This window comes from Poecilia latipinna, unplaced genomic scaffold, assembly GCF_001443285.1.
Source record: "Poecilia latipinna isolate Pla-1442-1.1 unplaced genomic scaffold, P_latipinna-1.0 Scaffold265, whole genome shotgun sequence".
NCBI lineage: Eukaryota > Metazoa > Chordata > Actinopteri > Cyprinodontiformes > Poeciliidae > Poecilia > Poecilia latipinna.
Genome location: NW_015112881.1, coordinates 281248 through 302680, shown reverse-complemented (window position 1 = coordinate 302680; position 21433 = coordinate 281248). Strand labels below are relative to the sequence as shown.

At 39.4% G+C, this 21433-nt stretch overlaps 2 protein-coding genes and 1 long non-coding RNA gene across 3 annotated transcripts; 1 reads left to right on the top strand and 2 right to left on the bottom strand.

The window, feature by feature from the left end:
* Positions 1-730: 730 nt before the first annotated feature.
* LOC106947975 (uncharacterized) lies at positions 731-14973 on the top strand. The gene is made up of 3 exons (XR_001425082.1): positions 731-2613; positions 12503-12509; positions 14963-14973. It is a non-coding gene; the product is annotated as an uncharacterized LOC106947975 (long non-coding RNA).
* LOC106947974 (cAMP-dependent protein kinase type II-beta regulatory subunit) lies at positions 2764-11536 on the bottom strand. The gene is made up of 11 exons (XM_015033356.1): positions 10998-11536; positions 8932-8967; positions 7625-7677; positions 7407-7490; positions 7127-7233; positions 6882-7035; positions 4704-4805; positions 4550-4624; positions 4384-4452; positions 4101-4239; positions 2764-3007 (listed from the first exon to the last, which is right to left on the bottom strand). Exons 1-11 carry the CDS (start codon positions 11269-11271, stop codon positions 2874-2876), a joined length of 1227 nt encoding a protein of 408 aa, XP_014888842.1. The 5' UTR covers positions 11272-11536; the 3' UTR covers positions 2764-2873.
* On the bottom strand, positions 14419-21433 carry hsp90b1 (heat shock protein 90, beta (grp94), member 1). Its single transcript, XM_015033354.1, has 18 exons — positions 21254-21433; positions 20607-20709; positions 19754-19895; positions 19553-19669; positions 18768-19099; positions 18515-18626; positions 18297-18422; positions 17501-17617; positions 17272-17409; positions 17100-17177; positions 16952-17017; positions 16592-16861; positions 16262-16507; positions 16025-16161; positions 15285-15363; positions 15019-15174; positions 14826-14918; positions 14419-14736 (listed from the first exon to the last, which is right to left on the bottom strand). Exons 1-18 carry the CDS (start codon positions 21300-21302, stop codon positions 14713-14715), a joined length of 2385 nt encoding a protein of 794 aa, XP_014888840.1. The 5' UTR covers positions 21303-21433; the 3' UTR covers positions 14419-14712.

Genomic DNA, 21433 nt, shown 5'->3' with positions numbered 1-21433 from the left:
AAAAATGAAATATATTCCCTCTGTGTGTGATAAATTTGTATGTGTCAATTTTTGAACTGAATTACTGGAATAAATACAAATTTTCAAGATATTATATTACTGAGATGTACCAGTGCTTTAATCTATTTAATCTGTATTTAGGTCTTTTATTAATTTTTACCACCATCCTAATAAAATATACTCTGTGTTAAGTAGTTAAAAAAATAATTTCAACTTTATAATCTTCAAGCACATTTGAAGCACACAAATCACTGGCCTGACTGCAAGTATATTGAAGTAATAATTCCTACATCCTCAGTATGTTAATTTGTCAGATGAGTCATAGCAGAATGACTCATGCTTGACAGTCATTAATATTAAGGATAATACAGATTTAAATAAACAAATACAGTGATATACCTCTTATTTCTTGCTGAACTCAAAACTTTTGCATTTTACATTTAGAAATGTTTTATTTTTGTCTATGTTTTAAACCACAGGAACAACAGTGTTGAGATGACAAAGGCCCTGAATTCATGGGTAACAACAAATAATCTCGTGTCACACAGAAATATAAAATGTTCTTTAATGACATGAAAAGTGAGACATATAATTGTTTTGTTGTTTTTGTTTTTTTTTTCTGGCTAATGTTGTGGTCTTGCCTTAAAAAATAAAAGTGCTACTAAAAGGGTTGGAGATCAACATTTTAAAATGTAAACTCAGCTGTAGACAAAAAAAAACAAACAAAAAAAAAACCAGAAGAACTTTGTTACAGAAAACAAAACAAAAAAAAAACGAGAGAGATTAGTTGGGGGAAGAAGAAAATGACCCCTTTTTGATTTCTGTTCGACAGGCTTATGCAAAAATTGTCGTTGGCAGAGGTAGACAGCAATAATGTATATTTTACCTACACCAAAAAAATATGGGCTAAATCTCACATTAAAACACAGCAAAGGAAACTGTCTCAAGACACTGCCTACAATGACTACGATCCAGTGGAGAAATGTCTGAAATGAAAAGTGGGCCTACACCGTATAATAACACTCAGTTTCAAAATAGTACAGCAATGTGTTGTATATTCTTACAAAACTATCAGCTATCTCTCCCTCTGACGTTGGCTTTGTTGTAAAAGCAGAGAATTTCGGCAAAGAGCCACTAACACTTATGAAGAATAAAATACTGTTTATCAGATTAAAGAGTTATAATCTGCTAATAAACAAAGATGTACTTGAGTATAAATGTGAACCAAGTATGAAAGATTTAGAAATGCAGCACGGTGAGAAGGTATTCACCTCCTTTGCACATTTCTTCTTCTGTTGCTTTTTTTTTTATCACGCCTAAATGTTTCAAATTAACAAATCTTAAGATGGACCAGAGATACTGTGAGTAAAACGCAAATGGCAGATTTCAAATGACGTGTTTACGGAAAAAAAAAAAAAAAAAAAGCCGTCAAAAATGACATGGCTTCATGGGAAAAAGCAATTCCCCCATAAACCCTAATAAACTGCTTGTTCCACCCCTTGGGACAACCGCTGCCGTCACACCATTTCTGTGGAACAACTTTGGTTGGCTTTTGCAGAGTCCTTTTAATTTAACCACATTAAAAGGTTTCGCAGAATTCACGTTTCCATTGAGAAAGGGACGTAATCTTGGTTTTAAAGAAGCAAAGCGAACCCCGGAGCATCACACTTCTGACTTCCAAAATGCCGTGCCAATTTTATGTTACATCTAACAGGACACACACCCTCCAAATTGTCCTGCTCTCCTCTCACCAGTCCATAAAACATTTTCCAGAAAGTCTTTGGCTTCATTAAGATACTTCTGGCAAATGAGAGATGGGGCTTTTGGCCTTGCAAACCTTCAAGGATGACATTTTTGCCCTGTCTCTTTCTTATGGTCGAATGATGAACATTGAAATTAACTGAGGAAAGAGAGGCATCAGTTCAGGGCTGGAGAAAAATCTCACTGCAGTTTTAGAACAATTTTGGTAGATATGTTGAAAGTTCCCAATTGTTCAAAGTTTTCTCTGTTTGTGTGCTATGGCTCTCATGTCTCATCAGACACGATTTCTTGTGACTTCCTAACCTCTGGTAATAGTAAAGTCACAGTTAGGTACTTTAAAAGAAAACCTGGTTAATTATAGCTAATGCAGGCATAACAAGGGAAGCAGTTACTTTTTTATTTGCGTAGTTAGCTTGGAGAGGTTTTTCTCTAAGTAAATTAAATCGCCATTTGAAAACTGCATTTTGGATTTACTCAGGCTATCCTTGCACGACATTAAAATTTGTTTCAATGTCTAAAACATTTGTGTCTGACAAAAAGAAGCAAAATAAGCAGAAATCTACAGGGAGGCAAATGCTTTTTCATGCCATTGTAGTTCATGTGGACTTCTCCTACTGCGAAAGGTAGTGGCGCCAAAATTGCTCATGATTATCCAAACACAAATCAGCTTTGGCGTCAATTTACGACTGGTAAAATTTTGAAATTTACAAGCAATAATACACTTTTTTTTAAAAAATTATCAGAATACCACTGTCACAAAAAAATGGGGGTGAGGCATAAGAAAGTGTTTTGGTTTTCAAAGAAAGTGAAGCACTTGACACTGACAAGTAAAATGCACACATATTCTTTACAGTGAAAGTCATGATTAATGTAATAAAACAGGCTTTTAGCAACTTCCCAAGTTGCGACTTTCTGTCGTACGCTCTGCTAACACGGCCCATATCTTAGTCTTAATTGTAAGACACTCAAATGTGGTGTAGTGGATATTCACATTTCTTCTTCTGTTTTGAATAGTGTTGTGGAAAACATCCACAGTGAGATTATTTTTTTGTTTTGTTTTGATTTTTTTTTTTTTGTTTCCGCCGTCTCCTTCATGGTTCATTGGAGTCGCTTTATGCACTCTGTTGCTCAATCTCAGCGCTACTTCCAAACAAGGCCACCAGCTGCTCCTCGTAATTAGCGATATTCCTCTTCATGATGTCCATGCAAGGGCCGAGGAGTCTCTCAAACGCTTTCACGTCCATGACTTTGGAAAAAAAAAAAAAAAAAAAAGACAAAAAGACAGCTTTGATTTTTATGGGAATCATAGAAGGTTGTGTAAAACATGAAGTCTTTATATTGAGAGTAAATTTCATCAAAGATTTTTTTTTTTATTGGCGTAAAGGCAAATGCAAGATGCTAATTAAGCACTGTCTATTTAGAGAAGATGAGAAAATAAAGTTCATTTTGATGAATTACTCACAGAACACCTAGCAAAACTTCATGCTCCTTCAACTTACATTTGATCTTCAATACATTTTGTAGTATAATCCAATGCATGGTAGTGCATTTGTTTAGTGGAAAAATAATGACACGTGTTTTATTATTAATACAAATCCAGCCCTTTCCCCTTACTAGAATCAGCGCATTTAAAGTCAACTTTTAATTCAAATTCAGAAATACTTTATAACCTAATACACTATTAAATAGACATGAAATATGTCTATTTAAGTCAAACTTAATGTCTAGAGACATAAAAAGCTGATCAGTTAATAAAAAAATATTGGATGGATTTGGGTGGAGGTTCACTGTACAACAGGACAAGGTCCCCCAAACCTTTAGCCAATGGAATGGTTTAGGTCAAAGTCTAATTAGAATGGCCTAGTCAAAGTTCAGACCTAAATCTAGTTAATAATCTGTGGAAAGACTTGAAAATTGTTTTTCAGACAAGCTGGTGGGGACAAATCTCAACTTGGTTTCATAAAATATTCATTCACTCAGGAGGGGAAAACATTTTCATGCCACACTTTATGGATTCAATTTTCAAAAAGTATTTTCCGTTTACTTATTAATTATGCAGTGCTTTGTGTTGGTTTTGCTAATAAGACAAATAAGATACAGAACTTTGTGGTTTTGATGTTAGAAAATGTATATAAAAAAAAATCAACTTCCACAAGTAACTGCGGCTGCAGCCATTCATGTTGTTGGTGTCTGAGTGTTCTTAACAACATCTCCTGTCTTATGAGTAATTCTGCACAAACACTCTTCTGCTATGTTTTAAAAAGACATAGCACAAGAGTGAGTATGCATGGCTGCCTCGACCCCTAACACAGCACATCAAAGAAGTGTACAAAATGTACCCAAGCATTTGACACTCCCCACAGCATATGCCGATGCAGCTCTGGGCTTGTTTGTGACAAGAGCCAACTCCCCAAAATACTGGCCCCTCGTGCACGTGGCAATATCGACCTCCTCTTCCTCCTCCTCGTCCTTTTTTGTCTTGTGAGAAACAAAAGGCACAAGGATAAGAAAGCAGAACCGAAAAACACGCTTTCCAGCACACGCTTTTTGAGCTTACGCGCCCGGTTGTGAGGTTGGAAAGCATAGTGGACACAGAAATCGTTTCAAAACGTCCAGAATTACCCGGCTTCTCTTCATGGTGATCCTAACTTGGCCGCTCTCGACGATGTAAAAGCAATCTGCTAAGTCACCCTGTTTCAACACAGCATGCAGGTAAGCGGACTCAAACTTTGCAAGTGCAACACGGAGGACAAAGTCACTAAAAACACTCGACGCGGAGACGAATTACCTGAGCAATGATTTGCTGTGAGTCATTGTACACCCTGGTGGATAGCACGTCGACTACCTTCATTCTCTCCGACACCTGAAAAGACATCAGGCCGTCAACATTTTCACCGTGAGTCCGCGGTGCCCTTTGTTTGATGCTGTGGTGCAAATCTGACCTCTAAAGATGTGAGTAGGGGGAGAGTTTCAATGAACGCTTCGTACATCTTCCTCTTCTTGGCGTTGTTCTTCACTATGATCCTCCGGAATGTAAGACGATCCTGAAACAAAGTTTGAAATAAAACAACCTTTTATTCATGTCTACAGATATAGGTGTTGTTGTTGTTTTTTTGTTTGTTTGTATTTAAAAATATATATTTTTGTACATGTTTGTTAAAATTGTCACAATGACCTGACAAGAACAGATTTTTTTAAAAATCTAACTTCTCTGGCTCCTCCCAGAGATCCAGCTGCTAAATGTTGAAATACATTACTCCCTGTCAGAAACAACCAATCAGAGCTAGGAGGAAAGTCTTGACACCGTCAATCATGCTCATGTATGTGCTGCTCCCACTGTTCCCCCATTCAGCTTGCACAGTTGTTGAAGCTGAAGACTGCCAGCATGCTGCAACTGTGCTAGAGTTGGAGAAACAACCCAGCATTAGAGGAAATCTAACAATTTCTTGAGCTCTCAGCACGGTTTGCTGTGGGCGGAGGAACCTGCAGGGTGTGCGCCTTCACGTATAAGTGAGCATAAACAATAGACAGAAGGATGGAATATGTGAAAATGAAACTATGACAATAAAAGCATTTAAATAACTTGTAAAATGCGCATCAATTGTTGACCCATTGGTTAGCTTGAAAACAAAATTGTAAAAGTAGAATTGTAGAAACACTTAAACGTTGACATTGTTTGTGGCTGGTGGACAATCAGCTTGACTGGCCAGTCTCCAAATCAACTTGTGCCAAGGGCCCAGTACAGCCTGTCATTTCATGAGGTAAATGTATCATTACACTTCTTATTATTACAACTCCAGACTGTTCTGCTGCTTTGTCAGACACCAACTCTTATGAAACCACAATGTGCATTAGGTGTCAAAATGAGCTTGTCATTTTTTTTTTTTTTTTTTTTGCAAGAAAAGCATTTATTCAAATAGTAAAAAAGAAACAAGCCACGCAAACGTTCCTCCTGCTTGTGCCATCTGTCTGCAATACGGTGCCAGTGAATTAAATATTGCTCAAAGAACAAAGTGTCAACAATAAAATAGATTGAACTACAATGTAGGAAGCATCATTAGCTGCAGAGGGCGCCCTCCTCTAGCCGACACTCGCCGTGACAGGCTCGAGATCCACACGCCTTAATAAAGAGGTAATTACTAGTGCACGTCAGACGCCAAATAACATGTCCACTGTAATGTTCTGTTAGCTCAGAGACTCTCTGGCACCACTTGCTCATCCCCAGACAAAGCTGGCTGCATCGTGAAGAAAGGAGCTCCTTGCTCGCTCACAGCTTAAGCTGCACACTCTAAGACTCTCGGGTCAGCAGAGGGCTCAGCGTCAACGTCCCTCGTCTCCCGTAGATGACATAACAGAGCCGCTAGCTGCTCTTTACGGACACAGACCTTGCTGAGTCAAGAATAAGTGGGATGTTTCTCTTGCAACCGAACCGTCGCGCTGCTCATCCGGCCACGGGAAACTTTTCAGCGACAAAATTACATCCAAATTCTATTGAGTCATTTCTACAATTTCATTAGCTCTTAATGAATATGTAAATTCATATCAAGCAGTGATATTACTCCTCCAGTCTGACTCTCACATCCACTGGATTTCATGCAGATGAAGCCAGATATTCACATGCTGTAGGTTATGTGACTTCCTTCTGTCCTCTTTTGGACCAGCTAAGTTTTTATTTTTCGGCTGAAAGAGTGCGGATGGGCAAAGACAGCCTACAAACTTCACTCGGGTCCAAACCGTTTTTAAATTTTGTGAAAAAATACGCAAAATGTTTGACCTAAGCAGAACTATTTTTTTTTATTTAGCAAACAGGAACAGTTTGGTTAGTACTAACTATAAAATACGTAAAAAATAAAAATAAAAATAAAAAAAAGTTTCTGATTTCATTTCAAACAGTGTGAAAGAAACAGCGACTGCGTCAGTTAACGCTTCAGCTGTACGTTATATGTTACCCAATCTTGACTGTGCCATTTCCATCTGTAGCACCACGCTGCAGCGCAACCACAAACAGCCTGGGTGTTTATTTAAACTGTGCCAGCTGACTGCACAGCGTATGTCATTAAAACCTGAGCAAGCAACAGCCAGCTGTGCTCCTGCACACGGGTGCGTAATGTTTTACTCACCAGGCACCAAAGGGCTCCAGGCGAGGTTGCAATTATGGTGGCCGCCCTGGGGGTGTTGTACATCAGCGCCAGTTCTCCGAAGCTGCCCTTGTTGTCGTAGGAGCCCACCAGCTTCTCCGCGCCCTCAATCTTCACGAAAATGTTGAACGTCCCGCTGACCGAAAGCAAAGCCACGAATAAACGATTTAAAAAAATATATAGACAGACACAATTAATCGTTTTAAAGTAAGTGCGTGTTGTAGCACCTTTCGATGACGTAGAAGTTGTCCCCGTCATCGTCTTGATCAATGATGTGCTCTCCCTCCGTGCAGAATTTTTCAAACATGGCGTCCAAAACCTGAGATATCTGCTCCTGAGAAGGAGAGGAACATAAAGCTGTTTCAGTTTCTTTGTGTTTGAAAAAAATAAATAAAATAAATAAAAAATTTAATCTATATTTCAACTTAAACAGCTGACCACCGGTTGAAATGACGCAGGGAGGAAAAACAAGCATCGTAAATCTGCTGGGCCAGGTCATGTACTCACTGGATCTAAGTTCTTGAACAGAAGAATGTCCCTGCAAGCTTCCTGTAGTCTCTGCCTCTGCTCGTCGGTTTTGGGGTGGGTAACCTGCGAGGCGAAACGCGTTTCATGTGGGACTGCCTTACAGTGGACGATGGTTAGATAAAGAAATCACATTCTTCACAAAAATGTCTTCCGATTCTAAGAGATTCTAAGATTGTTCTGTGTGGACTGGAGTTTACCCTTGGCTCTTTATCGTCTTCATCTTCGTCAGGGTTGAACGCCTCTGCACACACTGTATCAACAAAGGAAAACATTGTCACATCTATGCTGTACTTTGTCGACCTCAAAGTACATATTTCTATATTACAAGCTGCATTTAATCATGTTTGCACAGAACCCTGCAGACAGTAAAGACAAACAGCTTTGTTCCCCGTCCTGTTGTCATGCCTCTGAATGCAATACGGTAGCTTCTAGAGGTATTCACAGCCCTTCAGTGTTTTCAGATTTTGTCCCATTACACCCATAAGCATCATTGTTTTTTGGGGGGTTTTTTTACAGACCAATACAAAGGAGCGTACAATAATGAAGTGTAAAGGAAATTATTTCATCACTTTCTACAAACAGAAAGCATGGCGTACATCTGTCATAAGCCAAATGAGTCAAATTTAGTCGTGCCACCTTTGCAAATCTAAAGATTTACTCTTGTGTCAGTTTTTCTATGCATAACATCTCACATTGAATCAGATTAGATGGAGAGCATATGTGGGCTAGAATGTTTGAGTCTTGTTGGATTTAGGTCTGAACTTTGACTGGGCCATTTTAACAAATTAATGCAAACCCATAAAACAAAAAAACAAAAACAAAAACTGAATGTTCCCAAAGAGTCCATTTATTTATGGAACTTTACAACTAATTGAAACACATTATGTAGCTTAATTACAAATGGATGTTTGAAAGCCATTATTATTTATTTACATTGAGGTTTGTGTTTGTCAAGGGATATGCATACTTCTGCAAGGCACTGTGGGTAAACTGTGCTATGTTTCAAACAGAATTAAACAGCAACATTTTGTTAAAAACGCTCTTTTACAGTCCTGTGATAAAACTTTCAGGATAAGGAATGAATTAAATCGTCTTTGCAGGTCCAATTGCTCATGGTTTTCATTTCTATCTTCAACGTTAGCCGACCCGAAATGCTCATGGCTTAACAAAGTACAAGTGGAACGCTTCGTATCAGCCATCTTTCCACCAGAGCCACAACCTTTCCCCACTATTGCGAGCGAGAGATAATTATAAGCATCACTTGTCCTGATTTTCTCACCCACGTCACTCACTGACATAATAAACCAGGTTCAAGACAGAGCAGCTTTGCAGCCTCTTACAAATCAACCTTATTGTAATATGATGACAAAAGACAGATGGCAAAAAAAAAAAAAAAAAAATTTTTTCATTTGTCGGAGAAGCTGCCCATTCTCCGAGAAATGACACAGACCAGAGCCACAGGATGTTAATAACCAACTTTAGCAAGCGGCAAACTGTAACTCACCCGATGCTCTTCTGATGAATCTGTTTATCACTGGCGCTGTAAACAATAAAAAGCCACATGTTCAGTTCCATCTTAAGCTGAATTGCTCTGAAAGCTATTATTGAAAAGAGGTTTAGGTGGCTGTGATTTCACAGCTAATACCCCCGGCGGAGCCTAACTCATTAAGGGATCCATATTCATCACGGTGAAACCTGAATGAGGACAGCTGCTTTGAAGTGGATTTAGGTCTTTGAATCATTTCAATGAGAGGGTGAAAAAAAAGACAAAAAACATTCAAATGTAACACAGTGTAAAAGTGCCAAGCTCCTGGAAAATAGATCAGCATGAAATGTATATTAGGAAGTCTCATCTATTGATAGCCTCCCAGTCGTGCAGTGGCCAGGGGAAACTGGCTGAACGATCATCAAGCGTGACCCAAAAACTCGTCGATTTAACAAATGAACGTGGCGCAGCTGCGCACATGTAGGCGCTGCAGCCGGTCAGTCGATTAAAGCTGCAACTAAATTGAGCTGTTGCTCCCCAAAATAGCAGATGTTTAAAATTACGACTGTTGATTTTTTTTTTTTTTTTTTTTTTTTGTTTAGCTTTTAAGATTTTAAACAGCTAACACAGTGTTAGTGGAGTTGTGCATTTTTGCAATGAGTTTCGTTATATATTTTTTGTTGCTTGAGTCTAAAGACAAATTTTCTGCAAACTATTTTTTTTATTTGTTTTTTTTTTTTTATCAATCATTGTGCCCCTTTTTGAATATCCATCATCTACTCTTGACACCACCTTCAAATACCAGGATCCCATATTTAAAGAAAGAAAAAAATAAAAGACTTGAAAAAAGGAATCAAAGCAGGTGTTTTGTTTTAGTCTAGAAGTTTTCACATTGCAGCACACGTAAAAGTCTTGAAGTTCTACCATGGGGTTTGGTTTTGGTTTAAGTCGCATTTTGTTGGATGTTGAATTGTTTTTAGAATTCCCAGTTGAAAATGCAACGAGAATGTCCTGGAATAGTGTTTGGAAAAACTGGCAATATCAGCCATAACTCAGACCCCCAGGTAGTGTAAAATATAATTAAAGCTTCAGGTAAAACATTTGTTAATGACTTTGTGTCCCTAAAAAAAACAACAACAAAAAAACAAACAAAAAAACAAGCACTCTACAATCTCCATTTAAGAACATTTTCCTTGAGTTTGTGAATTGGATCAGATAAAGAGCAGAATACGGTGATGGACTTTTATTACTAAGTCAGCACCAAACCAACAAATAAATTCCTCTTGTTTTCCAACTTGCAACTAGAATGTACTCAACTCAATTAGTATTCATCTCTCACTTCTGAGACAAACTGTAATAATTAATAATCGTCTTCATTTAGCACCTTTAACCAAACTTTTCTACAACCAAACCTGAGGAGGGAGAAAAATTGTGCTTGTTGGTAAATTCAGCATAGGGCCCTATTTATGTTGGGACCGGCCCTGCATCGAGCCCTTTTTAGCCTCACCACTCATTGGGATGCTGCCTCTGATGTGTGTTGCTGCTGCTCGCATCTCTGCATAGCCAGATGTCTGAAATACAATCACACTTCAGGACACACAAAATGTCACCTTTAAAACTACGCGTTGCTTAGATCTCGTGTTTTTCCGTCTATTTTTCCCCTCTCATTGGCTAATGAGGTTAAATAGGCCTGGTGTATCGTGGCCTGAAAATACTAAAGAGAGACCTTCCGAGGCAACAAAAAAAAATAAAAAATAAAAGGAAAGATCTCTTCATTCTGCAGCTGTTGCTATTGAAATGCATTCTTAACCCAAATAAAACCCTGATTCAGAGATGCAGAGCTGGACACGTTTAGCACGTCTCTCAGCCTCTCTGACCATATATGGCAAATGACAGCGCGGTGGTGGATGCAAGGTGGCGAGCATCTCTGCGCCTTGTTTCTGTCGTCTCCCAGCCGTGCACTCCACCGTGCATGCATATGTCTCGACATGCATTAACATCACCTACATGCACATATGCTCTTGTGTGATAAAAAAAATAAAAATACCAAAACAAAACACATCGAACAAAACCCATCGGCTTACCTATGAATTCCTCGTCGTCGTCGTCGTCGTCCTCCTCCTCCTCCCCGTTCTCCGAATCGATCTGCATGGCCTCGTCAATGAAATTGACCGCTTTCCCAGATCTCGGGGCCGAATTTTGGTCATTGCCAAAGGAGGCCTCTTTGGTCTCGCTGTCCTTCAGCCGGGTGAAGTACTGTAACGCAAACTCGAGCAGATCCCGGGGCTGATTCCTCAACACTTCCACGGTAAAGCTCTGTAACAGCTCCGTCAGTCCCTCAGGAATTTCTATACTCATTCCTGTTTTCAGTCTTTGGATGTGGACAAAACCGGTTTGCTGCGAATTCTACAAAATATAACACACACACACATACAGAAAAAAAAAAAAGACAAAAAACAGCTTCCCCCCCCCGTCCTCCAGATGGAAATAAGGATAACCGGGTGTGTAGTGTGGCCACCCCTCAAGTCAGTCAGTCAATAAGTCAGCGAGCCGTCCACAGTGGATCCTCTCTTTTTCTTGAATGAAAATGGCTGTGGATTTTTGGTCCAAGCATCTTCTGCTGCTTCTGGCAATAGGAAACCCACGCATGTGACCCAGGAATCCATGGTAACCACCTATCCAGGGATTGCGTACATGAGCAGCAGCGGCGCAGAAACTGCAGTCAGTCGCAAAATACAAATTATGGGAAAGAGAAGCCGACGTGTTGTCAGACATGGATTTTCACTGGAGGAGGTCAGATCCTGCAGGCAGAACTAGACATCACATCATGCTTATGTTCTTATTTTTTGTGTGTGTGTGTGTGTGTGTGTGTGTCTCGTCTCTTTACATCGGTAATTAAGCTGTTATGCTGATTTTAAATATTATGTAATTGATAATATGGGAGTTGATAAAATGCATCGGTGCTCAAATCTATTGTTTTTCAGTTTTGTGTTACTTTTTATGCCTGTCAACTCTTGTTATTTTAGGTTGAGATTATGAAACCACACCCTCAAAGAATGTGAGGACAATAAAAGTAATTCGGACTGAAGTTTGCAGTAGTTGTAGGTTTTGTCTAATCCGTGTGCAGAGTGAAATTATACATACTTGTCCACTCCACCCACATCTGAAAAGTGCTTCTTAACTGCGAGCCTTATGATGGATATGAGGACTGTTCTTATCAGAAATGGTTGGACGTGGATTTAACCCGGTTGGGGGGGGGTAATAAATACAGAGGCAAATCTCATAATGAAGCCATAGTGCCAGAGAGTTTGGGGACCGACTCTGGAATCACAGGGGCGGAAAAGCAATAACTCTACTGCAGGAGCATTTCGAACATTGTGACTCTGTGGCAAGACACTATATACCAACAACGACTTTTATTATAGAGCAAAAAGCCTGAATAAACTTTGCTGAAACTATCTAGTAAAACCATTTTAAGAATCCAATGATTATAGAGCTTTGATACAGCAAATTAAAATCTGAGGTGTGCACAAATCACACAAACACAAATTCTGACTTGAAGTGGCACTTTCTCAGTGATCAAAAGTAGCACAAATGTCCTGTCTTTTTAATTCACAGGGTGATGAGGTGTGTATTCCATTACAAAGAGCTTAATGAAGTAAAAAAAAGAAAAAAAAATACTACCAGAAAGCTTTTAGACATATAAGGTGAAGCTGTGACAGTGCAGCTGATATTACAAGTATCAGTTTGTTTTATAAGTGTAGGCTTTGCTCTACACCCCCAGGCCCCCTCCCCCTTCTCTGCCCTATATCTGTCACCTTTTATTTAGAAGGCAAGATATTTTCTCACTCTGGTGAAGATTTTCAATTATTTCTGCTTGTCTGCCTGTTAACTTTCTGATCTTTTATAAAAGCTGTTCTGTGTGTCTCTTTTCTTGTAGGATATTTACCAAATATCATAGTCCATGTATTAAATTTGTTGTGAAAAAGCAGAACAAATTTAGGAATTTTTGATATACTTTGAATCTGATCAGGGCTAGACATAATTAGAGCATTAGGGTCGGCTAAATAAATGTGCATTTACATAAGAGAAATCATTTTTTTAAAAGACAAAATACCTCAAGTATTAAAATGTAGATCGTAAACTATAACATATTTAACAAACTATATTTCAATGGGAAAGTGTACCAGCTACTTTGTAATATACAACCTTGCTGAGTTACAGTAATTTGAGTCAACGAGTTTCTGACATAATCCCATCCGTGTTATAGCGCCATCTGCAGGACGTAATATTATACTACAATGTCTAAGCACAGTTTGTGTTTTCCCTTCACAGAGCCGATAACTATGGATAACGTCTACAGGGTGAGAGAAATAGTTAATATTTTCCCTAAATAATAAAAATATGACAAAGTTGTTGCCAATTTTAATCAAATTGCTTTAAGGCATACTGGAGGTGAATGCTATGGTGTCAAAAGCTTGTCACTGTATTAAAGGAGCAGTGTGTGATTTCCAGCCACGTTGTGCTATAAAATGGCATTACCAAGTTAACTATGCATGTTACCTCCATTTGTTGTAAAAATGCAATATATCAAATATGACTTTAAAGAAATTTGACTGTGTAATTTAATGCCTTGAAATTGGGCCCCGTCTCTTTAAGTCCTGCTCCATCATCTATAGGCAGACTGTTCTTTCTACATAGCTAAATTTTGTACCCAAACCGTTCAGTTTCCCCACAACGTTCCTCCTCCAGTTCGTCTGTCCTGAGAAATGGATGACAGATCAGTATCCGTTTCTCCAGGACAATGGTTACATCACAAAATGTATATGGCACCTCCAAACCAGAGGTGGGTAGTTGACTGCACCATATTTTTTTTCTCCATTTGATTAATATGAAGTTCAGTACTTTGGTAAAATTTCCTCCCCTAACTGAAGGAAATTCAGTTAGGGGAGGCTCCTCAAACACTTCCTGTTTGTACACAAACCGTTCCAAAAATTTTTCTGATGTGCCTTTTGGCACCCATACGAGTATACAGAGTCTCAGGATGTCCTTTGTCATGTTCTGAACCGTTAACATCTACTCCATTTGTTTCACAAGCTGTACGCTGTGAAAGAGTGGAAAGTTTTAAAATGGTCATTCTGTAAAAATACTAGAATTTGCATTCAAATTGTCATTTTCACAGATTAAGCCAGATGTAACAAAGTACGCAGAACGTAATACCTATAATTTTAACTGCAGTAAAAGTAACACTTTAGGAGTTCTACCCACCGCTGCACCAAATATTTGCAGCATGCCTTAAAACTACACAAACGATCCTCCAATTTCATAAACACGAGTTTCTCTTTAGTTCAACCGAGTCAGTTCTGACAAATCTAAAAATTCTGGATACTGCGTCACATTTTGACATCTTGTATGCAAAATGGTTTGGTAGTACTTTACCACATGGTTTCACTTCTGCATTGAAAACACATTTTTAAATCATGTTTTCCAAAACGAAGCAGACCATTAGATTTTTGTGGTAACATTTATTTGATCAATAGACGGAATTGCATCTTTCCATAAACAGTTCAGTTAAATATTAACAAATTTACAGTCAAGAGGAATGTAAAAAAAAAAAAAAAAAAAAAAAAAAAAAAAAAAAAAAAAAAAAAAAAAAGTTTTTTTAAAAAAAAAAAAAAAAAAAAAAAAAAAAAAAAAAAACCATCCCCAGGACCCCACTCAAGATAACATTAAACACAGCAGCAATGGAACAAGAACTCCAATTTCCAGTTCCATTGTCACGTCGTCCTTTTCAGTGCTTCACAGTTCATCCTTTGGCTCTGCCTGCAAGGCAAAAACAAAGAAATGTGAAATCTTTGGCTTTCAGAGTCATGAGAGCATAAAGGATGTGAAACGATGCAAAGAAGCCTCACCGATTCGTCATCGTCATCTATAACTTCTTCATCTTTATCTTCAGACTCTTCCTCTGCTGGCTCCTCTGGCTCTTCCTCAGGTTCTTCTTCAACCTACAGAGAAGACGCCATTTTTAATGGGCACTTTAACAGTAAAGTCATTAAATTATTAATGCATGGGAGTCAAAATTAAATTAAAATCCAGTGAACGTGCCTGTTCGTCCAGAGGAACATTCATGCTGAGCCGGAGCATGCGCTCTATTCTGTCTCCGTAAGCTTTTGTGTCGGCCAGCTGGTATCCTGAGCGCAGAGTTGCCGTCTCAAACAGAACCACTGCCAGATCTGATGCGGTCTGGTCCTCAGCGTCAGCCTAAAAACGCAAGAAACAAAAGTAGTCAGACATATTTTCATCAAAACCCTCTTAAAAACGGTTTAATACATTCGACGATGTGTCAGTAAGAAGGTTATATAGAAGCTTACATTGACTCTGTTGAGCATCTGCTTGACAAGGGGATGTTTAGGGTTGATTTCTAGTGTTTTCTTCTGGCTGGCATAATAACTGAGGAACAGATGACAATGCATGTGAGCTTCAAGTGGCAATAAGACACAAAGACAGGTTTACAGGCACTTAAGCATAATTAAAATAACTGAAAAGTTTAAGTAGGAATTAAACAACGAATAGATTCTAATGTTTTGTCAGGGAATTAGATTGTTGTATCACATGTCATGGACAAGATATTGTTTATTGGACCTATAGGAACCAACTCCAGCTGAAGTCCATACCATCTCAATTTTCCCAAAGAGAGTTGGTAATACTCATGGGGCTTTAGAATCCCCAGTAATACATGTAATTTTTCCTACTAAAGTTTGTCCTTCCACTCAACTTTCCATTAACATTTTTGGATGCAGCACACTTCAATGAAAAAAAAAACTGATTTAAACTCCATGTTGAGTGCATCAGTGTGACTGTTGTACATCGATCATATAAGGGGTTTAACCCTGTGATTGGTTGGGCCACTTCATAATATTTTCACATTAAATATCCCTTCTACAATTTAAGTCTTGTCAATGTTTTAAGACATTTTAGAGTTTTCACCCAACTTATCAAATAAATACTTTAAGTATCCTTCCACTTAATGAATCCATGAGATTTCAGTTGAATTACTGAAAACCGTTTGATGTTCTTGTATTTTCCGACATGCAGCTGTGTTGACACTCACTTTGTTGAAATGTCTTTTCCTGTCTGGTAAGCCTGAGCCTTCATGATCCTCTCCATGTTTCCTGACCAGCCGTACTGACTGGCAACCAGAGCGCAGGGTGAGTTGGTCAACCTCTGAGAGAGAACGGCCTTTTCGATCTGTCGAGAAAAGAGGAAAATAATTTGAATGTGTGACATTAAAAACGAGCCAAATCCATGATTTCTGTTGGTCTGTGAAACACCACAGCAAATTCCCAACCTTGTCCTTCAGGGGCTTGTCCTTGAGCCAAGTAGTGAGAGGCTCAAACTCCTTCTCCAGGGCCTCCCTCTTCTCCTTGGCCTTCTCACTTTCCTCAAACTTGACCCCCTCTTTGGCCACATTCTGGAAGCGTTTTCCGTCAAACTCTGGCAGTGCCTGAATGCAGTACTCATCCACGGGCTCCGTCAGGTAAATGACCTCGTAGCCCTTCTTCAGCAGCCTCTCAACGAAGGGAGAAGACTCCGCCTGTCAAGACACCACAGATTATTTCAGTGAGTTTTCTACTCTTCAACACCCTCCAAGCCACCACTCTGTACCATCGTTACTCACCTCTTTCCTGCTGGTCCCTGCCATGAAGTAGATCTTGTCCTGCTTCTCCTTCATGCGCTCCACGTACTGCTCCAGGCTGGACAGGACGGTGTCGCTGTTGGACGTCTGGAAGCGGAGCAGTTTGGCCAGACGGGTTCTGTTGGAGTGGTCCTCGATGACGCCCAGCTTGACGTTGGTTCCAAACTCTTTCCAGAACTTTTCGTTGTACTGATCATCTGCGATCTTCTTGATCATGTCCAAAGTCTTGCGGACCAGCTTCTTGCGGATGACCTATGGGGTCAGGAGAAATTGTTTTTTAACCAAACTTCTTTCACCCTTTCATTTAAGGACTGTAGAGACTGCAAAGGACTTTGAGATTACCTTGAGCAGTTTGTGCTGCTGCAGAGTTTCTCTGGACACATTCAGAGGAAGGTCATCAGAGTCAACCTGGCAGAGGAGACCACATTTAGTCTCAGACGAAGTGACGATTAAACAAATCATATAAACCAACCAGCCATCAGCAACTCACCACTCCCTTGATGAAGTTCAGGTATTTGGGCATCATGTCGTTGAAGTCATCTGTGATGAAAACTCTCCTGACAAACAGCTGTGTGACACAAAGTTTTGACATGAATCTCAAACTCCTGCATACGTTTTCTCTCCCTCATTTATTGAAACTAAACTCTGCTTTGTTCGCGAACCTTGATGTAGTCGTTCTTCTTTGAGCCGTACTCGTCAAAGAGGCCACGTGGAGCCGACGTGGGGATGAACAGGATGGACTTGAAGGTAACTTCACCTTCAGCAGTGAAGTGGATGTGAGCCAGGGGGTCGTCACTGTCCTGGTGGGGGAGAAAATCGTGACTGGAATTCAACAGGGTCTTTATATAAAAAAGGCTTTCCACTTGTCTGACTAATATAGATCGTTCATACCTTTGAGAAGGTCTTGTAGAAGGCCTTGTATTCGTCCTCCTCAACCTCTTTGGCCGGTCTCTGCCAGATTGGCTTGATGTCATTCATCAGTTCCCAGTCCCAAACTGTCTTCTCAACCTACAATGTGAATGATAGTTTAAGAAATGGTACAATACTGACCTTTGGTACCATCCAATCCACTATGACACAGCAAAAAGATTAGATCAACAGGCAAGAAAAAAAAAAAAAAACTGGTTCTTGGTTAGAAACTAAATATCCAGTTAAGTGCCAGCAGTCTGTATGTACAGTTCTCTTTAGTGTCGACATTGTTGGGATGTGAAAAAAAAAAAATTCAAGGAAGTCCAAAAGGTTGGAAACCTCTTGTAAAACCAATGGTCTGAACCTGAACTTCAGGCATGTACAGCCACAGTAATAACTGTGGCAGTTATTACCACGGTCCATTATGGAGTCTAATCAAGTCCATAATGAAAGATTGTGAAACTCTGTTAAACTGCAGAGGAGACTGAACAAAAAAAAAAAAAAAAAAAGATGATAGGACAAAACTGCTGTTGGCAGCCAACACTCAATTGGAGCCTGTTAACAATTAAGTTGAACATGTACCATTTATTTTAAATGGACTTTGTAGAGAAAAAAATATTTTAATAAGTTGATAATTAGAGTTTCAGGTGAGCAAAGCTAGAGCAGTTCTATTAAAGGAGTAAACATCTAACTTTGGGGTGTTTTGAGGGAGAAAATAAAAAATACACACTAGAAGAAGTACAGCTTAACTAAACTATTATACACTTTAAGCCCTTACCTTCTTGGTCTTTGGCTTATCTTTAGCCTCCTCCTCTTCCTCTACTTCAGCCTCATCTTCAGAAGTCTCCTTCTCTGGTTCCTCTGCCTCAGCGTCGTCATCGATGGGCTCTTCAACCGTCTCAGTCTTACATGTTCACAACAAAAACCACTTACTCTCCTCCATATTCTCCATCAACTTTATAATAGCAGGTATGAGTGTTGAAATTAAATAATCACCTTGCTAGCCCAAACGTAGATGGGGAAGTTGATGAACTGGGAGTATTTCTTCACAAGATTCTTGATGGTTTCTAGTTCAAGGAAGTCTGAGGCCTCCTCCTTCAGGACCAGTCTGAGTTTGGAAAAAAATAAATAAAAATAAGAGGCGAAACACTCAAGTTCAAGGCCAGTGCAGAATGAGAACTGAAGCAGCGACTATGCAACTAGTAAAATGTTTACAGAGTTATTCATCAGCCATTACACTCAAACTTACGTAATGGTGGTTCCCCTTCCCAGCGTGTCCTCACGGGGGTCCTCGATGACCGAGAACTGGTTGGAGTCTGACTCCCAGATGTGCTGGGTGTCGTTGTTGTGCTTGGATGTCACAATGACCTTGTCAGCGACAAGGAAAGCAGAATAGAAACCCACTCCAAACTGGCCAATCAGCTCGGACGTAGACTGCCCCTCAGACTGCATCTCCGTCATCTTGTTGAGGAACTCGCTGGTGCCCGACTTGGCGATGGTGCCCAAGTTTCTCACCAACTCGTCTTTGGTCATTCCGATACCGGTGTCGGTGATGTGGAGCATGTTCTTCTCCTTATCAGACTGTCAACGAGAATGGAGACAGACATGTCAGGGGTTTATTTACAGTGTGACAGTTCTGATAATAAAGCAAAGATGGTTAGGTTTTATGGTTTTTACAAATAATGTTCAAACTGAAATGGTGTAAAATGATCAAATTACTTTTGTTTGCATGTATTCCAGCAGATACTTTGAAAATCTCATTAAAATACTTTAGAAATCAGAAACCTACAGCACCTTTTTATTTTAACCTAATTTGTCTTTATTTTAAGCAAGGGAACAATATCAAAGTAATATTTTTTATTTTATTTTAACACACTCAGGTAGGACAGAATAGCATTTTCCTGCTTCAATCTGAGGGGGGAGAAATGTATAAAATTCACTCTGGCATTCTCCATGCCATCACATTTGAGGAGACTGAATTGAAAATTTTAGCAATTTCAAACATCCTTGAATACCATTTATCTCACTGCTTACTTTAATTTTGATGGTAAGCTCTTCATTTGCTGCCAACGCTGACTCATCAGTAAGCGACAACAGCCGGATCTTATCCAGAGCATCCGAGGCATTAGAGATCAACTCCCTGAGGAAGATCTGAAAGACATGAACAGGTGAGCATCCCCCAGACAAGAATCCAAACAGAGGTTTTTTTTTTATCCTCCTCCTCCTACTACTAACCTCCTTGTTTTTGTAGAGAGAGTTGATAATGAGCTTCATCATACGATTGACTTCTGCCTGAAAAGCGTGTTTTTCAGACTTTTCCCTGAGTTCCTTAATCTGAGAAGCATTCAAACCGTCCAGCTGGATAGCCTCCTCCTCCCTGAAAGTAGACAAATACAGAAACGCAAGTGAAACAAAACAGAGCACACAGATTAAAAACGTACATAAACAGAAAGCAATTGGACTCCTTGTTTTAGAGTTGGAGGACTGAGGAATGAGAATCTACAGCTACGTAGACATCAGCAGCTCGAAGCAAGAGGACACTTTCACTGCTCGCATGTCTGCCCTGATGATCTGTGTGGATAAGCTTGGTGGAGCTGATGTTGAATTTGGGTGATTGTCAGTGTTGCCAAAAAAAAAATTGTGTCAGCTCTGGATTTGCAATAATTCAGAAAAATGTGCATAGTCACAATATTCTGTGATAAAGAAGATGTATTGTGTTTATTTTTTTGGACACTTCTGCTTAGATTGTAAGCATCTCATACACTAAATACATAAGGACCATTTAAACAATTTTATTGTATACTTCCCATCTAGCTACAAGAGCTGTATTGGCAGTTAAAACTTCTCAACATGGCAGTAACATTTCTTAATGGTCATGCAAGACATTTTCTGCAACTCCAAGACAAGTACCAAACACTGATATACAAAGCATACATGAATCAATGACTGTAACACCAAACTGCCCATAATTGATTTTCAAATGTTCTTTTCAGTCCTGATGTTCTAAACATCAATATTGGAAATGACAAATTTGAACGTATTCTGAAGGCTTATTTTTAAATTTCTTCAGCAAATAAGTTGCACCTACCTCTGCACCACCTCATCATCTGTTCTGGAGCCATCTCTGCTCTTTCCCAAGTCGTCCTCAACCATGCCATCCACATCCACTTCATCCTCAGCCCTTACAGCAGCTGCCACGGAACAGATATGGTTACATTTTTGTCACATATGTCGTACCATACATCTGCGTCGGTTGTAACGGTTGACACTGATCATTTAAAATACAAAATTAGCTTGAAAGTCCGATTGACTGCGATAGGGTGGATGTCTTTCTGTGATATGAATTGTGTTGCTAATAGAAACTTATAAAAAATCCGTTACGAATCACAATAGTTTTTATTGTGACAAATGAATAAAAATTAAAGCGCATCTGCCCTAGGATTTCCCTGTCTCCATAGCAGCCAACGTGCGGTTTCATTCCCACAACCAGAAACTTCTGGAAAGGCAACAAGGAATAAAGAACATTGAAGCTGTTCTGAGCTATCAATATAAGCCGTTTTGAAGGTTTAATACTCATATTTATGCATAAATAAAATATAAGAATAGCTATGAAAGAGCACGAGGTGGAAAAGCACAAAGACAAGTTTCTATTAGCCTTGCTGTAGCTAAAGTAGCTAAAAAAATTTATGAAGAGTAAGTGAGCCACAATGACAAAAAAAACTTCCCACTACTCACCGAAGGCTAGAAGTGCGAAAAGCAGCCCTACCACCCAAACTCGTTTCATTTTGAAATAAAGCTCTACTGATGCTGTGAGTGCTCAGCTCCTGAGACAAAAGGCAGGGGAAACAGCGTAGGAAGCTCTGTCTTTACAGCAGTTGCCGTGCGGCTACTTCTTCGACTGAGTGAGCGTGCCCA

Excerpts from the sequence above, each read along its gene's own strand:
- LOC106947974 (XM_015033356.1), bottom strand. The coding sequence starts at position 11,271 with ATGAGTATAGAAATTCCTGAGGGACTGACGGAGCTGTTACAGAGCTTT. Across the intron at positions 4,240-4,383 it reads TCACCATGAAGAGAAGCCGG|ACAAAAAAGGACGAGGAGGA; the intron begins GTAATTCTGGAC and ends GTTTCTCACAAG. Across the intron at positions 3,008-4,100 it reads GGGGAGTGTCAAATGCTTGG|TCATGGACGTGAAAGCGTTT; the intron begins GTACATTTTGTA and ends TTTTTTCCAAAG.
- hsp90b1 (XM_015033354.1), bottom strand. The coding sequence starts at position 21,302 with ATGAAACGAGTTTGGGTGGTAGGGCTGCTTTTCGCACTTCTAGCCTTC. Across the intron at positions 18,423-18,514 it reads TCTACGTTTGGGCTAGCAAG|ACTGAGACGGTTGAAGAGCC; the intron begins GTGATTATTTAA and ends TGAACATGTAAG. Across the intron at positions 17,618-18,296 it reads ATAAGCCAAAGACCAAGAAG|GTTGAGAAGACAGTTTGGGA; the intron begins GTAAGGGCTTAA and ends TTCACATTGTAG.